The 23,783-nt window shown below is 37.1% G+C and overlaps 1 protein-coding gene and 1 long non-coding RNA gene across 3 annotated transcripts in view; one reads left to right on the top strand and one right to left on the bottom strand.

Annotated features, from left to right (window-relative positions):
* Window positions 1-16,943, top strand: part of LOC144473328 (uncharacterized) — a 54,928-nt gene extending 37,985 nt beyond the window's left edge. Inside the window, exon 3 of one of the 2 annotated variants that reach the window (XR_013494547.1) lies at window positions 14,991-16,943. This is a non-coding gene — a long non-coding RNA (uncharacterized LOC144473328). Of the gene's footprint in view, window positions 1-12,999; window positions 13,754-14,990 lie in introns of those variants that run through there. The other variant, XR_013494548.1, reaches the window with a different exon arrangement.
* LOC144473319 (uncharacterized) lies at window positions 5,040-6,887 on the bottom strand. Its single transcript, XM_078187098.1, has 2 exons — window positions 6,568-6,887; window positions 5,040-5,615 (listed from the first exon to the last, which is right to left on the bottom strand). Exons 1-2 carry the CDS (start codon window positions 6,885-6,887, stop codon window positions 5,426-5,428), a joined length of 510 nt encoding a protein of 169 aa, XP_078043224.1. The 3' UTR covers window positions 5,040-5,425.
* Window positions 16,944-23,783: the final 6,840 nt, after the last annotated feature.

The following is a 23,783-nucleotide window of genomic DNA, read 5'->3' as shown; positions in this document are numbered from 1 at the left end:
CTCGGGCTCCGTGAGGTTTATAGCAACCAAAATTCTGGAAAATTTCAACAGAAAAGCAGGAAAACAGGGAAAATCATTTTTCACATACAGCGCCATCTCTGATACATAGCATGTACTACAAACCAATATGGTTTATAAAACAAAAAAAATAACTTTTCTTCATCTTTTAATCCCCAAACGAAATGTTACAAAAAACGAAGCCATCTGGTGGCGAAACGGAGTTCACCGGGTTTGCTAGTATGATATAATAATGATATAATTAAATTATTAAATAATGAGAAGTGAGAGTCGATATATCAAAAAATTGAAATTATCATGTGTCCAAAATTATATGCACGAAGTTGCAACATGATTCAATTTAAACAATAAGAAAATTCGTACCATTAAATGTGTTGGTAATGTTCAGTGTTCGCTCACTTTGCAAATTTTCTCAGCGGGAGACTTCGTTTTTGTTGCTCCAAGACGTGACGCGAAGTAAAATTACCAGTTTCTCGAGAGAAATGGATCGTGCCATGTTTCGCCATCCCGGAACATCTACGTGTAAACTCGTGAACAAAGCGTTTCACAGAATCGCGCAATCAAACGATCTTGTCTCCACGCGAAGCTCCTTCGTAATTATGCAAATTAAGTGCCTCGTTCGATGATAATTACACTCTGCTTTACCTTGGTACATCGCAAAATTTTCAAATTAAGAATTTATTTATTCTGCTCGACGTTGCAACATTAATTTTTTAATTAAAAGATATACGTACAGTAAATTTTCTCCACCACAAAAAATTGTGCGGAAGTAACAATAGTTCCATTCATAATCAAACAGATGATTTAGAAGAATCTAGTGCAACAAATTCTTGTAAAATAATTATTCAAAAGTAGTCAAATATTATGTTATGATTTCTTACGTTCGAAGATTATGTCTCTTTCTAATTAATTATATTTTACGCATATCTGTAATGTCGAGAGAAATTATATAACTAAATATTTCAAACTTTAAATACAATAATTCATTCTTAAAAATATAACTTCACAAATAAATGAAATGTTTGACATAAAATATCATGTTTATCGTAAACATTGTTTGAAATTGTATATCAAATAGTGCTTTGTTTGATATTTACGATAAATATTTGTTAGAAAAAGTATAATTTTTCGAACAAATAGGATATTTGATTATCAAATGTAAAATTTTTCGAATAACTAAAAATATTTAATTCCCAAATGCACAATGTAAAATAAAATATTCATTCACTATCTACGGCTTGAAATTAGTATCTTACCTTGTTATGGAACTTTTCTAGAATAGTATTTCACGTGATTCCAATTCTCGTCTGACAATGAGTGAGTTCTTACGGAAATTATTCGCCCCGTTATTTTTACCACGCCCTGTATATCGATTCAGACAACCTTAACTCGGAAGCCCGCAAATCACACAATGGTTCAAGGTAAAGAACAGTAGACACTTTATTAATTCAGAACCACTACCAACAAAACAGAAAGGCAATAAAACGTCTCTTTAATCGAAAAGTATCATCAAATGATCATTGTATAACAAGTATATTAATAATGATAACTTTGTCTAAATCTAAGTCAAACGAAATCTGGTTTTATTGTCAAAACCATTTACGATTTTTTTGTTAATTTAATCATGCTGCCGTTAGCTTTTAACTTATGAAATTTGCTCGAGGCATTTGAGATTCGTTTAAACATCAATTTGAATGATTTCGAATTCTGTAAAAAATGTTATTTTTCTGATCAATTTTTTTGAATTTAATTCAATATATAATTCAATATGTAAGTCAATATATAATTCTGAATTTATTGAAATGATTAAAGAAGGAATGTATATTAATTATTCGATATATATTTTTTGCAACCGATGTAAAAAATTATTATTTTCCATAAAAATCCGCAGAGATAAATGCATGAGTTTAGTGAAAAAGTTAGTCGAAATGTATGAAATAAGAATGTAGTTGTTGCCAACGCTATATGTATATTAGAAAATGCCATAAAATTATACGTCGTATCCATCACGACGCGATTTTACGCTCTCGGCTTGATGGTTATTGACGCAAGCAAATGACTTCAAAATTGATTTAAGCTGGAAAATTCTATATCAAATAATGCAAATTTCTCTTTACTTACTCAAATTATGTTATTCATTGACAGATCTTTATGTAAATATATATTTTGTAAAATTGGTCCCCGCAACGAGTAAAAGACGACGCAGTAAGAACGATTTTCCATTTTTGTCCTAGGAATATCAAGGTCAAGGTGAATTTTGCGGCCAGTTACTTATGTCAATATCCGTCAAATCGGGGGTATAGAATCACGTTACGATGATCCCGACATATAATTTTCTAGCACCCTCTATATAGCATTTACTCGACTAATTATCATGTTCTTGGACTTGCTCAAGTAATTTGTCGGCGGATACTGAGCTGTTTGTTATCGATTTAATTAGCGGATATTGGAATATTTAACAAACATGGCAACGTCCATGCCAGAACAAATAGAAGCGCGTAATCGATACTCCCGAAGCCGTAATAATGCATTCTCTTATTTTCTCCTTTTGTCTTGTATATCGAGTGAATGTGCATTATGAAATGGATTTATTTTTATCCTCTTTCGCTGTTCCCCTTCCTCTCGTTAATACGGGTGGCACGTTAACACTTTACCGACCAGTCATTTGGCCGTAAACATTTTTATATTTTCATAATATTAGCATTAAACAATATTTATTTTAGCTATTAGTATCTAATATTTTAAAAAATTGTATAATAATGCCTGAATAAAAGATAGCAAATTATAGTTTGCCATGACAAATGATTCACAGGTTACCGGTTGGGGTAAACAGCTGATTTACAGGCTACCGGTTGGTAAAGTATTAACACTTTGCCATCCATACGTCTCCCAAAAATTTCTAATCTGTAATAATTCATTTCCACGGCCAATACATTTTTATTTAATTCATACTCTCGCAATTCTTACAATTGTTCTTACAGTTTATGTAGCACATTATTATTCTAAAAGAGAAGTTATTTTTTATTCTAGCGAGCAAAAAATCTGAGAAAAATTGAGTACACGAGCCGTGATAATACCTTGTCAGGGAATTAATGAAATAGTTTTGCAGATATTAATTCTTGGAGAAATCTTCAACTTTCTGATTTTTTTGGGGTTTTTCATTTTTGATAGTCACAGCTTGCAACTGAAAAATCTAAAAAAATTCTATAACATCCGGCTTGATGTCCAAAATAAGTAATATTTTTTTCAAAATTTTAGAAAGTCGCTAAAGGTGGAAAAATGCCGGAAAACCGCGAAATCTAATTTACCCTGTAACTACCCTCACGGACCAGTTCCGGGGTTAAAATTTTACACAGATGAGTTTTTATTGGTCTGCTATCGAACGGTGTATGACTCATTGAAAAACCTCTAAGGGCAGTTTTGACCATCTTAATCGGCTATGCCCTTTCGAACTTACAGCCGATATCAAAATTATTCATACACAAACACTTTTCACGACTTGCAAAAAGCTTGTTCCTGATTTTTGATCCATAAAACGACTAAAGCAATAAAAATCGTAGAACAAAATTTGAAGGATTGTTTGTAAAGGGCAGCTTCGATCTTCAAATCTATGGTAATTTGAACCGTAGCAAAAATTTTTCAAGGTTTTTGATGACATTCCAGTTTGTAGAATTTTTAAGTAAATATCAGGTTGGGGAGAAAGAAATCCATTATTTTTACGTGACTTCAAGATTTTATTTAACATGTTTCGGATTGTCCAATTTAGGTCAAATATGCACCGTTTTGTTCTATAATTTGTTGCCATTTTAAAGGTACCTTCATAATGCCTCTCTCGTAGAAGTCTTGGCCCCTATTAGTGAAAAACTCTTGTAATCGACTTTCACAATCTTTTCTCGATGCCAACTTCTTATCACTAAGGAATTTTTGAAATGCAAGGTAAACATGGTAATCGTTTCGTGCCAGGTCTGGACTATGTGGTGGATGCATCAAAACGTCCCAGCCAAGCTTCTGAATTTTCTGACGAGTAACTATAGACGTGTGTGGCCTGGCGTTGTCTTGATGATACACACCTCTCGTGTTGGGCAATTCTGGCCTTTTCTGGTTAATTGCTAGCTTCAAACGGTCCAGTTGTTGACAGTAGAGATCTGAATTCAGTGTTTGACCATATAGAAGCATCTCATAATAAATGATTCCTTTGCAGTCCCACCAAATGCACAGCAGAACCTTTTTGGCTGTTAGTCCTGGTTTGGCCACCATCTGACCAACTTCACCAGGCTTTGGCCACAAACGTTTTCGCATAATGTTGTCGTATGTGATCCATTTCTCATCCCCAGGCACCATGCGTTCAAGGAATGGATCGATCTCATTCCGTTTGGCCAAGATATCACAGATGGAAACTCGAACAATCATGTTTTTTTATATTAAAAAATAAGTAAAATATAATTAGTAAAATATATTAAATGGTTAAATACTGAGAAATATTAAGGATAAATACTGAGGAGAGGGCGATGCGTTATGAACAAAAAATTAGGAAACTAGATGATGAACGGAATATAGTCAGGAAGGTATGGAGATGCTGGGGGATGAAAAAGGAGATGAATTGGTGCGGAAGAAATTAGCGAAGAGAGATAAGGACATACAGATGCAAGTACAGGTTTAGAGAATAAGAAGGTGAGGATATAATAATAGGTATTTTGTTGTATTAAATATGATTTATTATCACCTGGATGTAAACCTTTGAATACAAATGTATTGAATATAAAAATAATGTATAATGAATCTTTACTTTAGATGTTGGCTATGAGTATATAACGAAACGTTTGAATACTTAGTTCGCATATTAGAAATGAATATTCAAAATGCAGCATATTGAGAAATGATATCTACGGGTACACGTATATTATCGTTTTTACAGTAACATGCATATACTTATTAAATCAGTCTAATTATATAAAGCGAATTACGTTGACGGACTTATGAAACTTCACAATAAGCTGGATTTCAGCACATAGTAGTTGAAACGCTCTTTTCTATATATACATGTGTGAATTGTATATGTAATAATTCTTAAATATACAATATACATATATAGACTACAGATGTTGTGATACTATGTACTACACTTTACAGTGTTTAATAAAGTATTTGTAAAAACGCAGAACATAATAACATAATTACTGAACGCATTGTTACGAACAGGTAATAACAAAGAAATATCAAATGGTTACAAAAAAAATAAGTTTCCTTCGTTAAGTGACTTTTCTATTTTAAATTACTAAGGAATGGTACTTTAAAAACAAAAATGTATTTCTCTCTTAATAATTATTTCTAATACTTATCGTAATATAACAAAGTAAAAAATTTACATCATAGAAAAAAAAACTGAATGGTATAGATGCCGTTATCGTTAGGTTGCTTTGAAATATTCGTTATTAAGCGTGGTATATATGTGGCCTTCACCTGATAGGAAATCAAGTATGGCATCAAGTCTTGATACGATATATTGTGGCACTTTCTGAATCAGAACACTTCTGTGGATGCCGGTGTCGTCGGTCTTATCTTCTGCTTTGATTACACTCAAAACTAAACTCTGCTCTCTTGTTAACCCACTAATATTATCATCTATACTACTACTACCTGCTGGTAGATGCTTCTACTACTACTTCCATTTTATCAGTCTTTTCTTTTTTCGCGGCGGCCATTTTTTTAGATTTTAATGCGATGTACATAACTTCTAATAAATGTGTTGTGTCGTATCGTTCGCCTCGTTGGCGACTTAGATTTACGACTTGTTAACGAAGAAAGGTTGTAAGGCTAACTCCGGAGAATCCGTTTATTTACACTTTGTACAGAAGTGATCTTAGCTACAAAGGACTTGGCTGCAGTTGTAGCTAATCTCGATATAATGACGTCGCGATTTATAATAGTTAAATGATTCTTTGATCTTACTACCTCGGTGCAAGAACGATTCTAAACTTGCTGCACTTGTTGCAAAAACGATTCTAATGTTTCATTGTCGTATTAGCTTTTACGAAAGCTCGGTTGCAGGAGAAATTTGGTGGAAGTGGAAAAATGTCTAAAGTAGGGATAGGAAGGAACTCTGTGGTAGGTGATGTTTTAGCAACGTTTGACAGGGATTTCCTCCAGGTCTGAATTTACCGTAAAAATAGCCGTTCGCGGAACGGTCGCGAGCCTGCCTTGGGCCTTCAGGCCTCTGTCCACAGAGCCCTTTGGAAATCTCCGAGGTTTATGATGCCAGCGTTTGCTATTGAGACCGAGAACAAGAGATTGTAAACCGATTACCATGCGTCGCGCGAAATATTAAAATTACTTGATGGTTCGGTTCCTCAAAAATAGCCTTCTACCATTACTAGCATCATAAACTGTAAATTGGCCTTCCTTGTCTGAATGTCGTCCTTGGGGCCCTATGCTCAGGACGGAACAAAATGAGTCGTCAATTCATTTAAATTCGTCATTGGCAACATCTTTAACATTAATATATGGTGTACATCATTTTGTTCGCGGAAATGTCCATACACTCGCACGTACGTATCTAATTTAAAGGAAGGACTCGAAGTTGAATTTTCGGCTTCCAACCGACGGAAGGCTGTAATGGTTCCAGTTTCGTCCCCGATTACGTACGTCTCCTTCGTGGCCGATTCTTTTACGCGTTGCAAAATTCCTAATATGGATACGATATGCACGGGCTTACCAAGAACTTTCAGTTCGCCCTTAGCTCTGTGTAGAAGTCCGATCATTACGGGAACGATGTTTCGCACTCTTACAGCACTTTCTCTGCTGCTGCCAGCGATGTTTTTGCTGGTGAAACCACCTGTGATTCCCGAACTGTCTCTACTGCTATCCCACATATTTTATTATAATTGAAAATAATCTCAGGAAGAGTCAGGAAAGCGTGTTCTACTGTTCGTTACCGAATGGTAACCCCTTCGCCTTGGCCGGCCGTCGCTTTCTAGATGGCCGGCCACGTCCCGGGGTTGGGCTTACGCCCTCCCCCTCCCCAAAAGAAATGGGGGGGGGGGGGGGGGGGGGGGGGGGGGGCGCACCGCTCAAATCCCGGCGGCCATTTATAATGCCCAGGGCCCCCGCCTTCCTTTGCAGGGTTTTTTATCCCCCTCATTCTCGGCAAGCGGCGGGAAATGCATCCCACCGCCTGCTAGGGTCACCTCCTTCGGGCCCTGCGCACACTCCTGCGCAAGACCATTGGGTGCCTGGGCTGGGGTTGCCCCTGGGCACGACCGGCGGCGTCGGCTATTCGTTGTCTTTCCCGACGCCTCCCGGCGGCCTCCTTCTGCAACAGCCTTCTCCCAGTCATAGACAAAATCTTTGAAAAATGTATCCACATCTGGTTAACCAACTCTTTAAATGCCACACAAACGCTCATCCCCCAGCAATTTGGCTTCAGAGCCCAACATTCCACTACCCACCAGCTAATAAGAGTAGCACAACTTCTCACTCATGAACACAACACCCATCGCTCCTCTGCCATGATACTCTTCGACCTTACCAAAGCTTTTGACACAGTGTGGACAGAAGCCCTACTCTTTAAACTTCATAAGCTCTCTCTTCCGAGAGCCTTTATCAAGCTCATACAATCATACCTCCACAACAGGCACATCTTCGTCACCATCACTGGATCCTCCTCGAAACTCCTATCAATAACTGCAGGAGTCCCCCAATGCTCCATCCTTGGCCCTCTTCTCTTCAACATCTTCATAAACGACATCCCAACGGCCAAAGACTGCCACCTTGCACTATATGCAGATGACACTACACTCATCTCTTCCTCCTGGTCCACGCACACCCTTCACTCCAAGCTGCAAGAATACATCAACTCAGTATCCACTTTCTTTGGAAACTGGAAACTAAAGCTCAACCCACTCAAAACAAAAGCCATCGGTTTTCCAAGAAAAGGTTCTACACCTATCAACACCCCATTATTCGTGGATGGACACCCAGTCGTATGGTCCACCGGGGTCACATACCTAGGAATAGGTTTCGATCACAAGCTCAGCTGGACTCCAGCAGTACTCGACAGGATAAACAAAGCCAAAAAAGCAGCAGCCTCCATACATTCCCTCATCTCACGTGGCTCGAAGCTAAAACAACATCTCAGACTCACACTCTACAAAACCTGTCTCAGGCCGGTACTCACCTACGGATCACACATTTGGTGTACCGCCCCCAGGACCATTCTCAAGAACCTATAAATATACCAAAACAAAATACTTAAAATAATTACAGACAAGCCTCCCAGATATCATACTAACCAACTTCACCTAGAAGCCAACATGGAGCTTATCTCGTTTCACATAATTGCACTCATCTCCAGATACAATGTCGACCAACACTCAAACCCACTCATGCGAGACACCGGTCTCTATGACCGCAACAGAATTCCCTACAAAATTAAAACCAAGTTTCCAATGGACATCACTAATCTCACATAGTTCAACCATCTACCCTACCCACACTCTCCTTCACTGGCCTCATCACCACACCCTAACCTCATTTACTAGTCTCTACCAACCCATGGAACATATACTCACTATAGGGGTTTTCTTTGAAAATTTGTTCCCCACTCTAACATAATCGACATACACATAACCTAATACCCCATGAAGGTAATCCCACGATCAACCACTTCTCAACCAAATCGGTAAGAGGGCCATTGCTCTCAGGTACGATTTTCCCAACATCATCACATAGAATTTAAAAAAAAAAAAAAATTCTCATCGGGCAGTTTCAAGTCAGATCGCGACGCGAGACGTAGCAAGATCGAGCCGAGTTCTCCTTCGAGCAATAGTTAACCCCCGCCGACTTGGTGCGAAAATCAGGGAGCGTGTCTTAGGACAATCGCGAAACTTACACTACACTTACGCACTTGTAATAGACTGAAGTTGTTAGATTATATTAATTTTTACTTGCAATTCAGTGTACAAGTTATTTCATTCCATCTCCCAGTTCGAGTCAGTTGTTGGTAACGATCCCACAAAGATACACCTTTACCGCTCGAGGTGTATCTATTAATTTTCTTTTGAAGTTACGAGGCAAAATTAGATTCAATCCAAAACCCCATTACCCAATCAGTGGCGACCCGGTGATGACAGAGGCATCGGCCAGTCCACGCATTCCTTTCAAAATATCCGCACAAACTCATTTATCTCCGGCCACGTGTGCACCGGCCCTCGGCTCGTAACAATTCATATAAATTGAAATTCGCAAATGTTCCAATAAATACAAATAATAATAGCCATAATTTGATTTACATTGAAACGGAGCACGTTAACAAAATATGTGAAAAGAATTAAATAAATTTACAAACGAATGAAATTGAAGAGAAATTTCAGTTTTATTTGTTTTCCACAGAATACATGCAATAGTTATCTTAATGTTTCTTACATTCAAATGAAGTACATTAACAAAAGAAGTAGTCGTAAATAAACAAATTTGTAAGAAAATAAAATTAACAAATTTTAATTTTTATCTCATTGTTAAAAAGTTTATCATAATACTTGAACTTTTTTATAGCATTGCTTAATGTTTAAAATAATAATGGCTAAGTTAGAATTCGCGCAGAATGTAGTTTCACTTTCTGCGCGGAATACGTAAAATTCTGGTCGCAGCACACGTAGCAAACGTGTAAAGAGCTTCCGCGGAAGCCCGTGCGAGCTAGCTTGAGGCAATACGTGGCGTAGACGAAGGAACAACACTGACAACGTGAGAACAAAGACGTCTCCCTTTGGGCGCAAACTTGTTAGTGTCAGTATCTCTTGCACGCGATGTCTAGACTACACTTCGGTTAATCGAGCGGTTGAAAGGGCATTTCAGGGTTGACATTTTACAAATATTTGAAATGCACGCGATTGAAATGTTACTTCTTTCGAGTATATACTCCAAAGTATATACAAGGAGTATATACAAAATCGTGTGAAAATATACAAAAGAGTGAACGTTCGCGACGTTTACCGTTGGACGAGTCGCAGCCAAGTAAAGTTTCCTTGAAAATAAAATGTGTTTTACGAAAAAAAACTCAACCTCCGACGGGATTTGAACCCAGCAGCACCGAAATCGTACGCTCTAACCATCGCGCTAACCGATTGAGTTGTAATAAGCGGAAACATTTCGGCATATATTCCGCTCGTTACAATTTTTTTGCTCGCTTAATTTGCATTTTCAGTGTTAAAAAATTATTTGTTTCGATGCAATAACGTTTAAAATTACTTAATCCACTCTCGCGGTAAGCTAGAAAAGTAGTAGCTTCATTCTCACAGCAAAAAACATCGACACATTGGGTTTTCATTTTTTTTGACAATGTTGCAGGTTGGCAAAATATCTGAGAAAAATTGAGTACACGAGCCGTGATAGTACTTTATCAGGGAATTAATATAAAAGTTTTGAATATAATATAAAAGTGAGAAATCTTCAATTTTCCGATTTTTTGGGGGTTTTTCATTTTTGATAATCACAGCTTGCAACTGAAAAATCTGAAAAAGTTCTATAACATGCGGCTTAATGTCCAAAATAAGGCATATTTTTTTCAAAATTTTAGAAAGCCGCTAAAGGTGGAAAAATGCCGGAAACCGCGAAATCTAATTTACCCTGTAACTACCCTCACGGACAAGTTACAGGGTTAAAATTTTGCACAGATGAGTTTTTATTGGCCAGCTATCGAACGGTGTATGACTCCTTGAAAAACCTCTAAGGGCAGTTTTGACCATCTTAATCGGCTATGCCTACGGAAACGTTGCATGGCTCTCGTGACAGACGGAGTTTTTTAGCCAGATCTTCGGTCATGAAATTGGTGGTGGAGCATGTGTCGATTAGAGCACGGCATGGAATCCTTTTATGATTGTTGTTGGTGATGTTGATTTGTGTTGTTACTAATAATTCGTTGGTATCGGAATTGACTATAAATGAGTATGCCTGAGTGGATCTGGGGATTTTATGCGCTGGTAGTCAGATTGATCTTGTTTGTTCGCTGGTCGCTGTCTCTCCGTCAGGAAGTAGTGCGGATACAGGTATATCGTGTATTGTACTTGGTGGCGTCACAGTTTGTTTCTGAATTGCATGTTCTTGTTGATGGAGAAGAGTGTGATGTCGTTTGTTGCATAGCCTGCATTTAAATAACGAACGGCAGATGTTCGTGGTGTGGCCGGGTCGCAAGCAGTTATGACACAACGCTTTCTTGAGCACAATTTCTAAACGGGTCAATTTCTGTGGTGTCCTTGTGGTCAGGAATGTCTGTGTGCGCGATATTCCTCCGGTGTTTGATTTTAAATTCGTGGAAGGAGTAGTGCGGTTTCCGTGTAAAGGATTGATTTTGGCGATCGCTGCCGGTGAACAATTGGCTCGTTTCTCCAGAAATTCTGTTAAATGTGTGTACGCAGGCATGTTTTTCTCGGGTAGTGTAAGCTCCCATTGCCAGATAGTGTCGGAATTGATCTTAGATAAGATAGTGGATATTAAAAAGGAGTTCCATGCTGAAATCGGTTCGCCTAAATTCCGCAGTGCTCGCAGGTGTTGGTTTAACGCGTCTAATAAATTGCTTAAGGCTTCTGGCGTGTCCCTTGTTAATTTCGGAATCTCGCGAATAGCATCGCAATGCCTTAGGAGGGTTCGGCGGGGACAGTGAAATTTATTAGGTTGAACGTTTAAGTAGCCGTTGTAGACGTGCCTCGGGTCAAGGTGGCTGATGTAGTCCTGAGGGCGACTGTTGATCACGTGGTCGATGTCCGTCGAATTTTCCCTTGTTCACTGACACCAAATCCGGCTCGAAGGACCAATGTTTCCGCGTACACCCGTTAAGATCGTAATGACGCGGTTCCCAATAACTTTTTCAAGTGAGCGGGATATTAAATAAATGATTTGGTTTTAATGAAACGAAGACTAGACTTTTTATTGAAAATAACACTTAAAGATAACGATTATTGTAACGTTCTAAGTTGTATAATGTGTAGACGTTGATAGAATGTTTGTTGTGTAATACGGCGAGAGAATGAAGAATGTTGGTAATTTTTTTTTTGTTGTTGTTTATGTGTGTTGAGGTTTAGAGTTTGGTCCGTACCTAAGAGCTATGGCCCTTTTACCAGTCTTTAGGAAGTTTGTGTGGGGTTACCTTCATGAGGGGTGTAGGTTACGTGAGTGGCATTAAGGTGGGTGTGGGGAAATAATTTTCAAAGAAAACCCCTAGGATGGAGGTTAGCCAGTCTTGTGTTGACTATCGGATGTTAGGCAGAAGAAAGAGGATGTACGTTAAAGAGATTTTGAGGTTTGTTGAGATGGGGGGGGGGGGGGGTGATTACATGTGGTTGGGTGAAATGATATTAGGTCTGTGGTGTCTAGGGGGAATTTAGTCTTGATTTTATAGGGAATTCTGTTGCGGTCGTATAGTCCGGTGTCTCGAATCAGTGGGTTGGTATGATTGGCGACTGAGTAGTATGAAATTAGTTGGTGAATGTATGGGAGGATGTACTCCATACTGGTCTCTGGTCTCATGAAGTTGGTTGGTACGGTATCGTGGAGGTTTACCGGTGATTATTTTGAGTAGCTTATTTTGGAGAGTTTGGAGTTTTTGGAGAGTGGACGTTGGGGCGGTGCACCAAATGTGTGATCCGTAGGTGAGTACTGGTCTGAGGCAGACTTTGTAAAGTGTGACTCTGAGATGTTGTTTTATTTTTGATCCATGTGAAATGAGTGAGTGGATGGAGGCAGCCGCCTTTCTGGTTTTTGCTATTCTGTCGATGACTGCGGGGGTCTAGCTGAGTTTGTGATCGAAGACGACCCCGAGGTATGTAGTTTGCTGTGACCACGTTATAGGATGTCCGTCGACTGTAATTGGGGTGCTGATTGGTTGGGATCCTTTCCTTGGAAAGCAGATAGCTTTTGTTTTTTGAGGATTGAGTTTTAGTTTCCAGTTTGCAAAGAAGGTTGCTACTGTGTTGACATATTTTTGCATTCTAGCGTGGAGGGCCTGGGGAGACCACGAGGATGAGATGAGGGTGGTGTCGTCGGCATAGAGTGCCAGCTGGCAGCCTTCTATGGTCGGGACGTCGTTTATGAAGATATTGAAAAGGAGAGGGCCCAGTATGGAACCTTGTGGGACTCCAGCGGTTATTGGTAGGAGGTCCGAGGAGGTGCCAGCAAGGGAGACGAAGATATGCCTGTTTTGGAGATAGGAGTGAATGAGTCGAGTGAGAGATATGGGCAAGCCTAGCCCATGGATTTTGTAGAGTAGGGCCCGCGTCCAGACAGTGTCGAAGGCTTTGGTAAGATCAAAGAGAATCATTGCTGAGGAGCGGTGTTTGAAGAGTTATTATGTACGTTTTGGAATGTCCTACAGAGGTGGTTTGCCTTGCCGAGGTCAGAGGTAAGGGTTTTGTTATTGTGAGAAAGAGGTGGGATAAAGAATTTTTTCCCTGTGAGGGTTCTGTGGTTTGCCCAGAAAGTGGGATCTGGCTTGGTTTGTTTTCTGATTTTTTTATCCCAGGCGTTGCTCCTTATTTTTGCAATTCTGGAGATAATTTGAGCGGAGAGTAGTTTGGCGAGGTCTTTGTGATAGAAGAGTCCATGTCTCTGCCATAATTTCCTGGCGTTGTGTCTAGTTTTGATGAGGCTATTCAGGAAGGGGTCTGCTGTGATGTCAATATGGTGTCTGTGGAGTGTGAGGTGGGTTGTGGCTTTTCTGGTGCAGGCAAGGAGATAAGCCTGTAGATTGATGATGATATGTGCTATTGATTGGAATGAGGTGGTGAGATTGAAGTTATTGGTGTAATTGTTGTAGGCTGTCTAGTCAATGTTAGGGGTCATGTGTGGTGGAGGGAGAGTGCTGGGGGTGGATGTAAGTAGTACTTTTTTTCTTTTTTTTTCCAGTGGAGGGGGGAATGCTATTACGCACACCCTGTACTCGCGAGGTGCAATGCGAGCAGGGTAGTGTGGGACTCCCCGGCTGAGGGTGCTAGGCCGGTATACCCACTAAACACCTAAACCTCCCTTCAGCCATGCGTCTCTAGATACAGTGTATCTAGAGACAGCCCCCTTGGTATCGCCAGGTCGGCATTTCTTCAGGGGGCGGCTGGACTCCATGTGGTGTTTAAATCCACATCATCTAATCCGACCCCTTCTGGGACGGCCCTCTTCACTGTTCCTCCTCTTTTTCTTATCCCGCATCAATTCATTAAAGAAACCCTGAATCGCGGGGCGTTGGATCTTGTCCCTGTAGCATTTCTTTAGGAGATCCATGCTAATTGGTCCTATTGTCACCTCCAGTCTATTAGGTAGAAGAGGATACAGCACAATTAAGATACACTCAACAAAAGAAGATCACACAAACGTACCCACCACGTGCACTAACAAAACACGATCGCACATTGATTCTTCAATTATATTGATTTGTAAAATATTTGTGTTTGATAAACTAAAAAGCAAAGTATAATCTGTTGTTTCGATAATCCAAAGTATAATATCAAGTAATTCATGGTTATCGATGAGTTCACGCTATCTTGATATATACAGCTGTCAGAGAATATACACAAACTGCCTATCTTTACTGTGTTGTGTTGATGAATACGCAGATTGGGTATCTACTTATCTCTCTTCATACTTCGTTTCGTAAAGATTTTGTCATATCTGTATATTTACATTCAGCTGCTTTGGAAATAATGACACTTCGTTTTAATATTCCACATGTTTTATTAATTTAACAAACACAATAATAATAAAACTAAACAATCAAATTTATATTATGTGTTCAGAATTTGTTCCTGCTGCTTCAATGTATTTTCGAAGCCTTTTCCGGAAATTATTCACGATCGTCTCATATAAAAGATTATTATAATTTCATTCCACGTACTTTATAAAGATTTAACACATCCGCCAACTAGAACGATGGATAGGAGATTTGTTACATTCAATAGTAATAATAATTTTAATTCTTATTTATTTTTTCCCCACAGAAGTGGTAGAGGAAGTTATACGTGAATCGACCTAACGAGCCCTCAATTATTATAATTTTATTTATAACACACGACTGACTCGTGCTCTATCTACTACGTCGAGCTACATCCGCGACCAACAAAGACTGACTGCCTTCAAGACGCGAAAGCAGAACAAGTCATGCCCGAGAAACATCGGACGATTATCGACATCGAGCGTTCCATCCGAACCAGTACCGCGATCGTCCACCAGGCCCACGCGGGGCCCCAGAAAACAACTGACTGCTACATTGTTAAGGATTCTATAACGATTAGGTTTATGATGCGTACGTGACATCCTGGCTATTTTTGAGATGCAAGGGTCTTTTTAGCAAATTACGTATTTTAAGCATCTCACACTATAAACCAGGAGAAAGACACCAAGCCCGAGACGAAACATCGAACCCTTGGACTTTCTCCTGGTGCTCAATAGCGATTTAACGTATCATAAACCCTATGCACAGTGAAAATTAATGTACGCCAAGCGACCCTGTGCAGCCAGTGAATTTGGGGGAAACCCAAGGCATCGACCTTCGGAAACAACATTCCGAAGAACGGTACTTGGTCTTTTGCAACTAATTTCGTATTGGTTGATAGGTGTTCGCCTTGTACGAAAAAGTAGGGATAGGAGTCTTCGTGGAACGCGAACAGCCACGAAGACGACAGAGTCAAAACCAGAGTCAAAAAGGAAACACGACAGATACCATAAAGATACCCGACAACGCTCAGGAACCAAGAGTAGCAGGGACTCGCACAGACTTTCAAACCTTTGTACGGCCAATTAATAACTTTGTACGGCCATTGTGACGGCCTCAGCATACCGTTTAAATAACTACTGTTTTAAATAAGTGTTAATTATTTGTTAAAATAAAGCAAGTAAATTCAATACCAGAGCGTGTTCATCGAACCAGCAACAAATCAACCTAGTTCTAAACCAGTGATTCTTCGAGCGGGATCACACACGCTCTAAACAACATAGTAAAGGAACTTGAGCACCTTATTACTCAAAGAAATTGAATGAATTTGATCACTTAGATCTGATTGCATTGTAACAGCTAATAAGATGGTAAAATGCGGACATCTCTTGCGTTGCTTTAATGCACATTGTATCCTTCTCTTTAAAGGCTTTTGACAACTTTTACACAACAACAGTTACACTAGCACACTAGTTAAATTAGTATAACAATTAGATTGGTATAATATTTAGATCAGTGACACAGTTAATTTAGTATAACAGTTAGATCATTACAGCATTTAACCCTCTTAGTGTCGTACAAAAGAGTCGGCGAACAGTTTCAAAAGTATAGCCAACAACGATATATTGTTGTTCGGCATTAAGAGGGTTAGATCAATGCAATAGATAGTGTTCGGGTGTTATGGCGTCGTTAGTTATAGCGACGAATTGTGACGCTTTAGGTGTGGACTGTATAAAATGTAGGACCGGAGTTTAGCGGCGAAAAAACTTATGTATTTAGCTTGATACTATGCTACACCTTTGCTTGGACGGTCTGAGGTGCTCGAATTCTATGATAACTCTGATATTCTGAAAAATGTTCTCTCTAGAGGTAAACTGCTGTCCCTTCCACGCATTTTTAATACTTGCTGATTGATTTTCTCGAAAGATAGAGTGTGAGTGAGCGAGAGGGAAATAAAAAAAAGGAAGAGAGAGAATGAGTAAGAATGAGATAGCGAGTGAGACAGAGCGGAAGAGTATGGATGCAAGAGAGAGAGAGAGAGAGCAGGATAATTTGGAAAAGGACTAGGAAGGGCGAAAGAACGGGCGGAAAAGATCGTGGCATTCGAAGGAGAACCGTGGCGTGAAGAAGTCGTTGTTTTTGTCAAAGTTGTTGCGTTGCCGTTGTCGTTGTTGTTGTTAAGTCGTTGTTGTAAGTCGTGGGACATTGATAATAAACTGTTGTGCTTGTTATTGTTAAACGAAGGTGTCTTTAGTTGTCCTATTATTATTATTACGGAGTCACGTGGGATTTACTTCCAAATTAATCCCTACACTATATATATATTATAATTATTTTATCCGTAGAGTAAGTGTATTACTTTACTAGGAGCGACTTAAAAGCTATCTGTACACGAAGTTGGATCAAGGATCGGACGAAGTGACAACACGCTTGTCCTTGAGGTAGAAATACAGACTGGTTTATTTTTGGTGAAGAGCGGTATTTATATCGTTGTCTAGCGTATGGAATTTCTTTTATGGGATTAAGGTCTTGAAGTGACGTGATGTTATCTTGTCCTTATCTTATTTTAAAGTAATCCTGTTGTCGCTGAAAAATTTTAATCCAGGATTTATGGTTTACTGTTGCGATGATGGTCCTTAAAACGAGATGGTTGTGACCAAATATATGGCAAGATTTGGTCCGGTGCGTTATAGTATCGCAATTAGATTAGTATAATAGTGAGATTAGTACAACAATGAGATCAGTGTAGCAGTTAGGTCAGTATAATAGCTAGATCAGTATAAGGGTAACATTAGTAAAACAATTGCACTAGTGCAATATTTAGACTGGTATAATAATTAGGTGAGTATAACAATTATATAAATACAACAATTAAATCGATTGGTACAACAGATTAGTACAATATGTAAATTAAAACAACAGTGAGGTTATTGTATAAAATTAAGAAAGACAGATGTAAATGATATGAGTAAATTGAGTAAAACAAAATTCACCGAGTAAGCAATAAGAAAACTACATTAAGATATAACAACATATTGAAAATGAGACTAGGTATGAGATGAAATAAATAATAGTGAATAGAACAATATGTAATAAGATTAGAAATGTAGTATACAAAGTAATAGCATGAGTTCCAAAGATAGTATTTAGATGTTGCACATGATTTACAATTTATTTATATAAAACCTTGGAATATTATTTATAAAAAATATATTGACAAGCAGGGCTACGTCATAGTGACTGAAGACCCCTGACCCTTTCATATTCAACCCTTCACCCACAATTTCCCATTTTGAATAACAATGATTGACTAAATCTGTATTCGACTCTGCTTTCCAATGTTTCAACTGCACCACAACTTGCCAGATGTACTTTTATTTTCTACTTCTATTTATAAATCTTCACGATAAAAATATGAAGTATTGTACTTTCATTTTCCAGTGTTCTCGAGATATTTTTATAAAGCTTTTTCATTCTTGTTTATTACGTTTTATAATATTATAAGGTCACTCTCATAATTACCTCTACTTTTACTAATAAAACATAGTTGCAGTTTTCACAATTTTTACTTTTTTTATAAAGTGTTCTCATTTTGCGATGTTATTTTTTTCCTCGATTTCTGTCAAGTTCTTATTGTATCATTTTATTTCTGTATGTTCAACAATATTTATAGACCCTAAGAAATTTTACGTTTATTCTATCTTTTTACACAGAACTTTCATCCTGCTTTCAACAGTTTTGTAATTAGAATTCGTGAGAGTGAATATATAAGATACTTTTCATTTTGCTGTTACAGTTTTATTTTCAATTCCACTAAGTGTTAATTAATACTTTCTATATTTTACAATTTTCGGGGGATGAAAATCATCGGAAATTGTAAAATCATCGCAGTTACGAGAAATTGCATTAACAATACTTTTCAATGTATTGTATCTTACATAAATTTAAATAAAATTCTTGTATTTATCAATATTAAATAGACTATTACTACTGTTCTGTTGCAGTGCATTAATATCGATGCACTACAACTGTGGTCATGAAACTTATGTTATTTAGGATATATTAGTAAAATAAATTATAACGCCAAAAAGCTCTATTATACATATTATAAAAAGCTTTACTTTATGGAACTATCAAATTATTATATTTTCAAAATAACCTGTGAACTATGCCTGATAACTAGCAAAACATCCTGTACAAATATTTCATAAATCAATTATATTAAAAATATTCAATAGTAAAATATGCATAAAAATATACGTTGGGGCATATTCCATATCCTCTCATTGAAACAGCGGAATCTCGATAGACGAAGCCGGAGCAAGGAGACTGACGATCGGGGCAGTAGACAAGAGACGCTGAGCAAGAACCACATACATACCTACCTTGCGAGAATATTTTGTTACATATAATAAATAGTTGAGTTACTGGAAGCTTCAAACCACCTTATCTCCTCAACCCGGACCCAATATATACAATACTAATTTTATCTTAGTTACGTCAATTAAAAAAATTTGATAGCTTCTGAAACTTGTTAAAATGTTTTGAGGGAAATCTTTTTTTAATTATACAAACAACATATAAAATGATTGACGGCAACAGTAAAAGGTCATTTGCAGGACATCTGCGGTTGTATAGTAGAACCATTATATAACTTTTCATGTGAAAATTGTATACTGGGGTCATGAGTGACCCAAACATTTTATTTTCATTTATGAAATGAATGTTTTTTCTGTAGTAGTTAGATTTCCCATGTTTTTATTATTTAAAATACCAGCTAAAAATAAAATATCAAGAGTAAAATGAACAAATTTTTTGCATTCTCCACGTCAGGTATACCATGAACCCAATGTATCAATCATTTTTGTGCAAGTCATGATACCACTTAAAGACTAAATAGAGATTGATATGTCCTCTCGAAATGTCGATCCTTGAACGTCATGCATTGTACTCGTGACATTTATATAAATAAAAAGCTCAGCCTGTCCAGGAATACTACCTTTAAAATGTCGTCGCTCGGGTCAGAATTGACCCAGTTCTGGAATCGGAAGGATAAAGTATCCAAATTGGAGTTTCCTCTTTAATATTAGAGATACTGAGCGTCCCATCGATCGAACGATTAGAGTCGGTCTTGTGTACTCTCAATTACTATCCCTCGAAGAGTTAAATAAAGCCCTGTTACGTGGCGTGCGTTACGAGGTCAAACTTACCATCTTTTTACACCCGACACATTACTTACCTATGGGAGTTTAAAGGGGCAGTTCTGGTTTTGAACTTGCAAAGAATCAATTTTTTTACATGCCGGAATATAAACTTACCAACAGAAGTTAAGAAACTTTTTACATACAGTGGGGAGCAAAACTAAATAAAAACTTCTAATACGGTATAACTTTAGTCAAACTAGTTTAAATGATTTGAATTTTTCTGTAAATATTGAAGCGACTAGTTCACTACATAATTACTGAAATACTTTCCTTTTAATTTTACTATTATTTGGAATAAAAAGATAAATGTAAAAAAAACTGTTGTTTTTTCACTTTATTATCTGAGCATATAATGGAAATTAAGATTAAGTATACAAAGTGCATTAATTTGACGCATTTTCAATTTTTCATAGAAAAATTTGGAGATTTATGTCTTTTATGATTTATCTCTTGCTACACATACTTGCAATTATCCATTTAACGAGACGAATATTTGTCAAAATTTATTTTTTTCTGCGCCTCCGAATTTTGAAATATCCTACGTGGTATGCGCATCTCGACGAATACGTCAAATTGATGCAATGAACTATATTCCAGTTATAGTCATAGTGTAAGCATATTTTAAAATTTTAGTTTTTGAATGCATTGTTAGTTTGTGCAATGAAAAAATAAATATCAAGTTATTGTAAGTAACTGCAAAAACATTAGTGTCAATTCAAGTTGTACATTCTTTCACGAATATCCCTTCTTCATAGAAGATGGTCGAACAAGGTAAATATGTATTGAAAAACAAAATTTATCTAAGAGATGATAGTTTCGATAAAAGCAGTGACAACTATTGCTTTATCAAACGCAAGATGAAATTGAAATTATGAAATATAGTAAAAATATGCAAATAGAGATACCAGCAGATAGTGAAGAGGAAAATTTCCGGAATTTACGTTTTAAAAGAAAAAGGGTGCATGTCCTTTCAGTTTCAGAAAATTATATTTACTCTTCACAAAAGAACTTATAAAATACCGTATCATTTTGATATAGATATTTTGATATCAATACACCTGTATGACGTTATTCCTTTAAAAATAAATTATTTATTGTACAAAATGTTTTTTTATTATCGTGCGGCAAATTCACGCGTGCCGTAGCAATAGATATATGTATACTTTTATTCCATACGTTACATGAGATACTTTTGTTAATCAACAAACAGTTGACTATAATATTTAAAAAAATAAATTATGATTATAAACTTTTATATTTTAGACAGTAAAGTGATATTACTAAATATAATAAATATCATTGCAAAAAGAGAACGAGAAACGACTTCTATTTCGTAGCATTGCATAGCTCAGTGTCAATTATTCAGTAATGATCTTCGTAGCCAAAGGGTTAAACAAAGGATTTCGCGCGTAATTGTCGCACGATTTTACGAACAATTCCATCAAAATAACGAAAAATGTTATGAATGATATGATGTTTATACAATTAAAATTTATATAACGTGTAAAATAAAATACAAAATATAATGTATAACAAAAATTATATAATGTATAAAATAGTGTTATAAAAGAAGTTAATCAGATTTTGATGCAAAAAAATTAAGATCACTCCTACGGTTTTAAATGGCACTATAATGGGAGTTGGAGAGGGGAAACAATATCACGTGCAATGATAAAGACACTGTCGGTCTGTGAGACATGGCTGACTGGCTCGTACAGCTATAGCTGCACGATCCGCTGTTACATAATTTTGCTGAACTAGACCCGATGACCGAGACATGTAGTCTATCGATTTATTTAGCACGCGTGTAATGTGTGCTGGGAGCAAACACTTTGGTCTACGCGTCTACACGGTTAATCGAAGATATATCAACTACTGTCTATAAGCGGCTCTGCCATGAAAGGATGCCTGTAGCGACTGCTCGCTATCTACAAATATTATTTATGACACATACGATAGCGGTCAGAAAAAGACGATGATTTGTTACTTCACTTAAACGCGTATTATAGAACTGTAATTCATTTATTTGTAGATTGTTAGCATTGAGATTTAGCTCAGAGGTGTAGGATCGCAAGCGAGAAAGAATTAACACTATAATCTATATTTATTATTTCCACACGTTACAAAACTGCGGAACGCACACGCGAGACGACTTCAGCGTAGAGGGCGATTGCTCGCTGATCGTCATTTCTCGATCATGTGTGTCTAAAAGCCACGCAACAATTAGTTTCGAAATCTATAGATGTACGTTTCCCTTTCTTTGCATGGAACCTAGAACTGCGAAATTTTAACAATACATAGTTGTTTCTATGTGTATAGTTTCCTGACTTCTATGAAAAGCCGATATTAGTTTACGACGGTCTGTCTAGCGAGAACATATTTCGGAATTGTTTATTATTTTTGTATACACATGTATACTTTTATGAAACAGTATATATTATTTAAATAAACATGAAAGCAGTATAAATAAAACTGAATTAAAGACAAAAATACATAGACTTTTTCACAATTGCTATATCAATTACATAATACCTAATATTGTATATATATATAATACATAAAAGGTTTAGTCTAAAATAGTTGTTTAATCTGTAATCGATCTCCCAATTAAGTCCGATAATCGACGTTCTACTGTAATTGAATGTGAATGAATTATTGATTTGTAATTGTATATGGAGTAATGTTAATGTCTATTAATTAAATAATTATAGTTCGTTGTTATGAATCCAATAACGACTGCCTACTATATGAACTCATTAAATTAATAATTTAACTAACCTTGACTTATGTATATCTCTCGAGCAGTTTTCCTTCAATGACTTTTCAGGAACTAATGACAAGTTCCATTGACCTGTTTCATGAGCAGGTTTATTGAACGCAAAGTGATCATTAGTCTGCTGATCTTTGTGCACTTATGACTCGTGTAGATTTTTCTAACTAATTTCATTCTTATTTCATTTCTACAACATTACATTAGACGCTGTTAAAGATACCCATATCGTTTTCTTCTGTATTTAATAAACCTTGTCATCTTGTTGAGTGATTTTATTGCACGTTATCTTATCGTTATCTATAAGATTTCTCTAGGTAAACGCGTCGTGGTCGTATGAAGATTAACTTAACTTTTTAAAATGAAGTCATATATTTTTTAATGTAATAGACGATTCAACTCGTCATTCTCTTCATAAAAATACTAAAACATATACAAATGATTCAGTTAATGTCGTCAAGTAGGAATCGAAAGTCGTCACGAACTGAATCCGAAGACATGGTTATCGATCCTCGCGGCTCGCTTTTGTAGTTGGGGACATCTCATAAAAGAGAGAGATGGAACGAGACTCGGGGCGAGCGAAACTACATTGTAACCTGGAAAGGCAGCCGCCGCATGCCGGTGTAGATTACTATGAATACATACATTGTAACGCTAGCATTAAAACGCTTACTTAACTTTCTTATTTCCAATTTTTTATACATGAAAATTTGTTTAATATATTGGTCAGATTTTTCCAATTAAAATGATACCAAACACGACATATTTTACACCGTATTTATTCATTATATGAATCAAGTATTTTATTTTATTTACGAAAAAAAACATTTAAAAAACCGATTCGTAATTATAAAAGAAGTATTAAAGTCAAAAAGAAGTATTAAAGACAATGCTACATATGGTATTGTGTAATTCGAGCGACAGCAAGTGTAGACTTCTCTACACGCCATCGGCCACACGGTCGCGACCGCAAGTGAATCAAATCGGACACGCATTCGCGACAGGAACTGCAGACATCGCGACGACCTCGACGCGGTAGGTTTTGAGATGGCTTCGATTTCGAGACATTTCGAATTCTACGCGTTTGACGGAAAGTGTGGCGGAA

Source organism: Augochlora pura, chromosome 7, assembly GCF_028453695.1.
Source record: "Augochlora pura isolate Apur16 chromosome 7, APUR_v2.2.1, whole genome shotgun sequence".
NCBI lineage: Eukaryota > Metazoa > Arthropoda > Insecta > Hymenoptera > Halictidae > Augochlora > Augochlora pura.
Note: the sequence above shows the minus strand (reverse complement) of the source record. Positions and strands in the feature narration are given on the sequence as shown.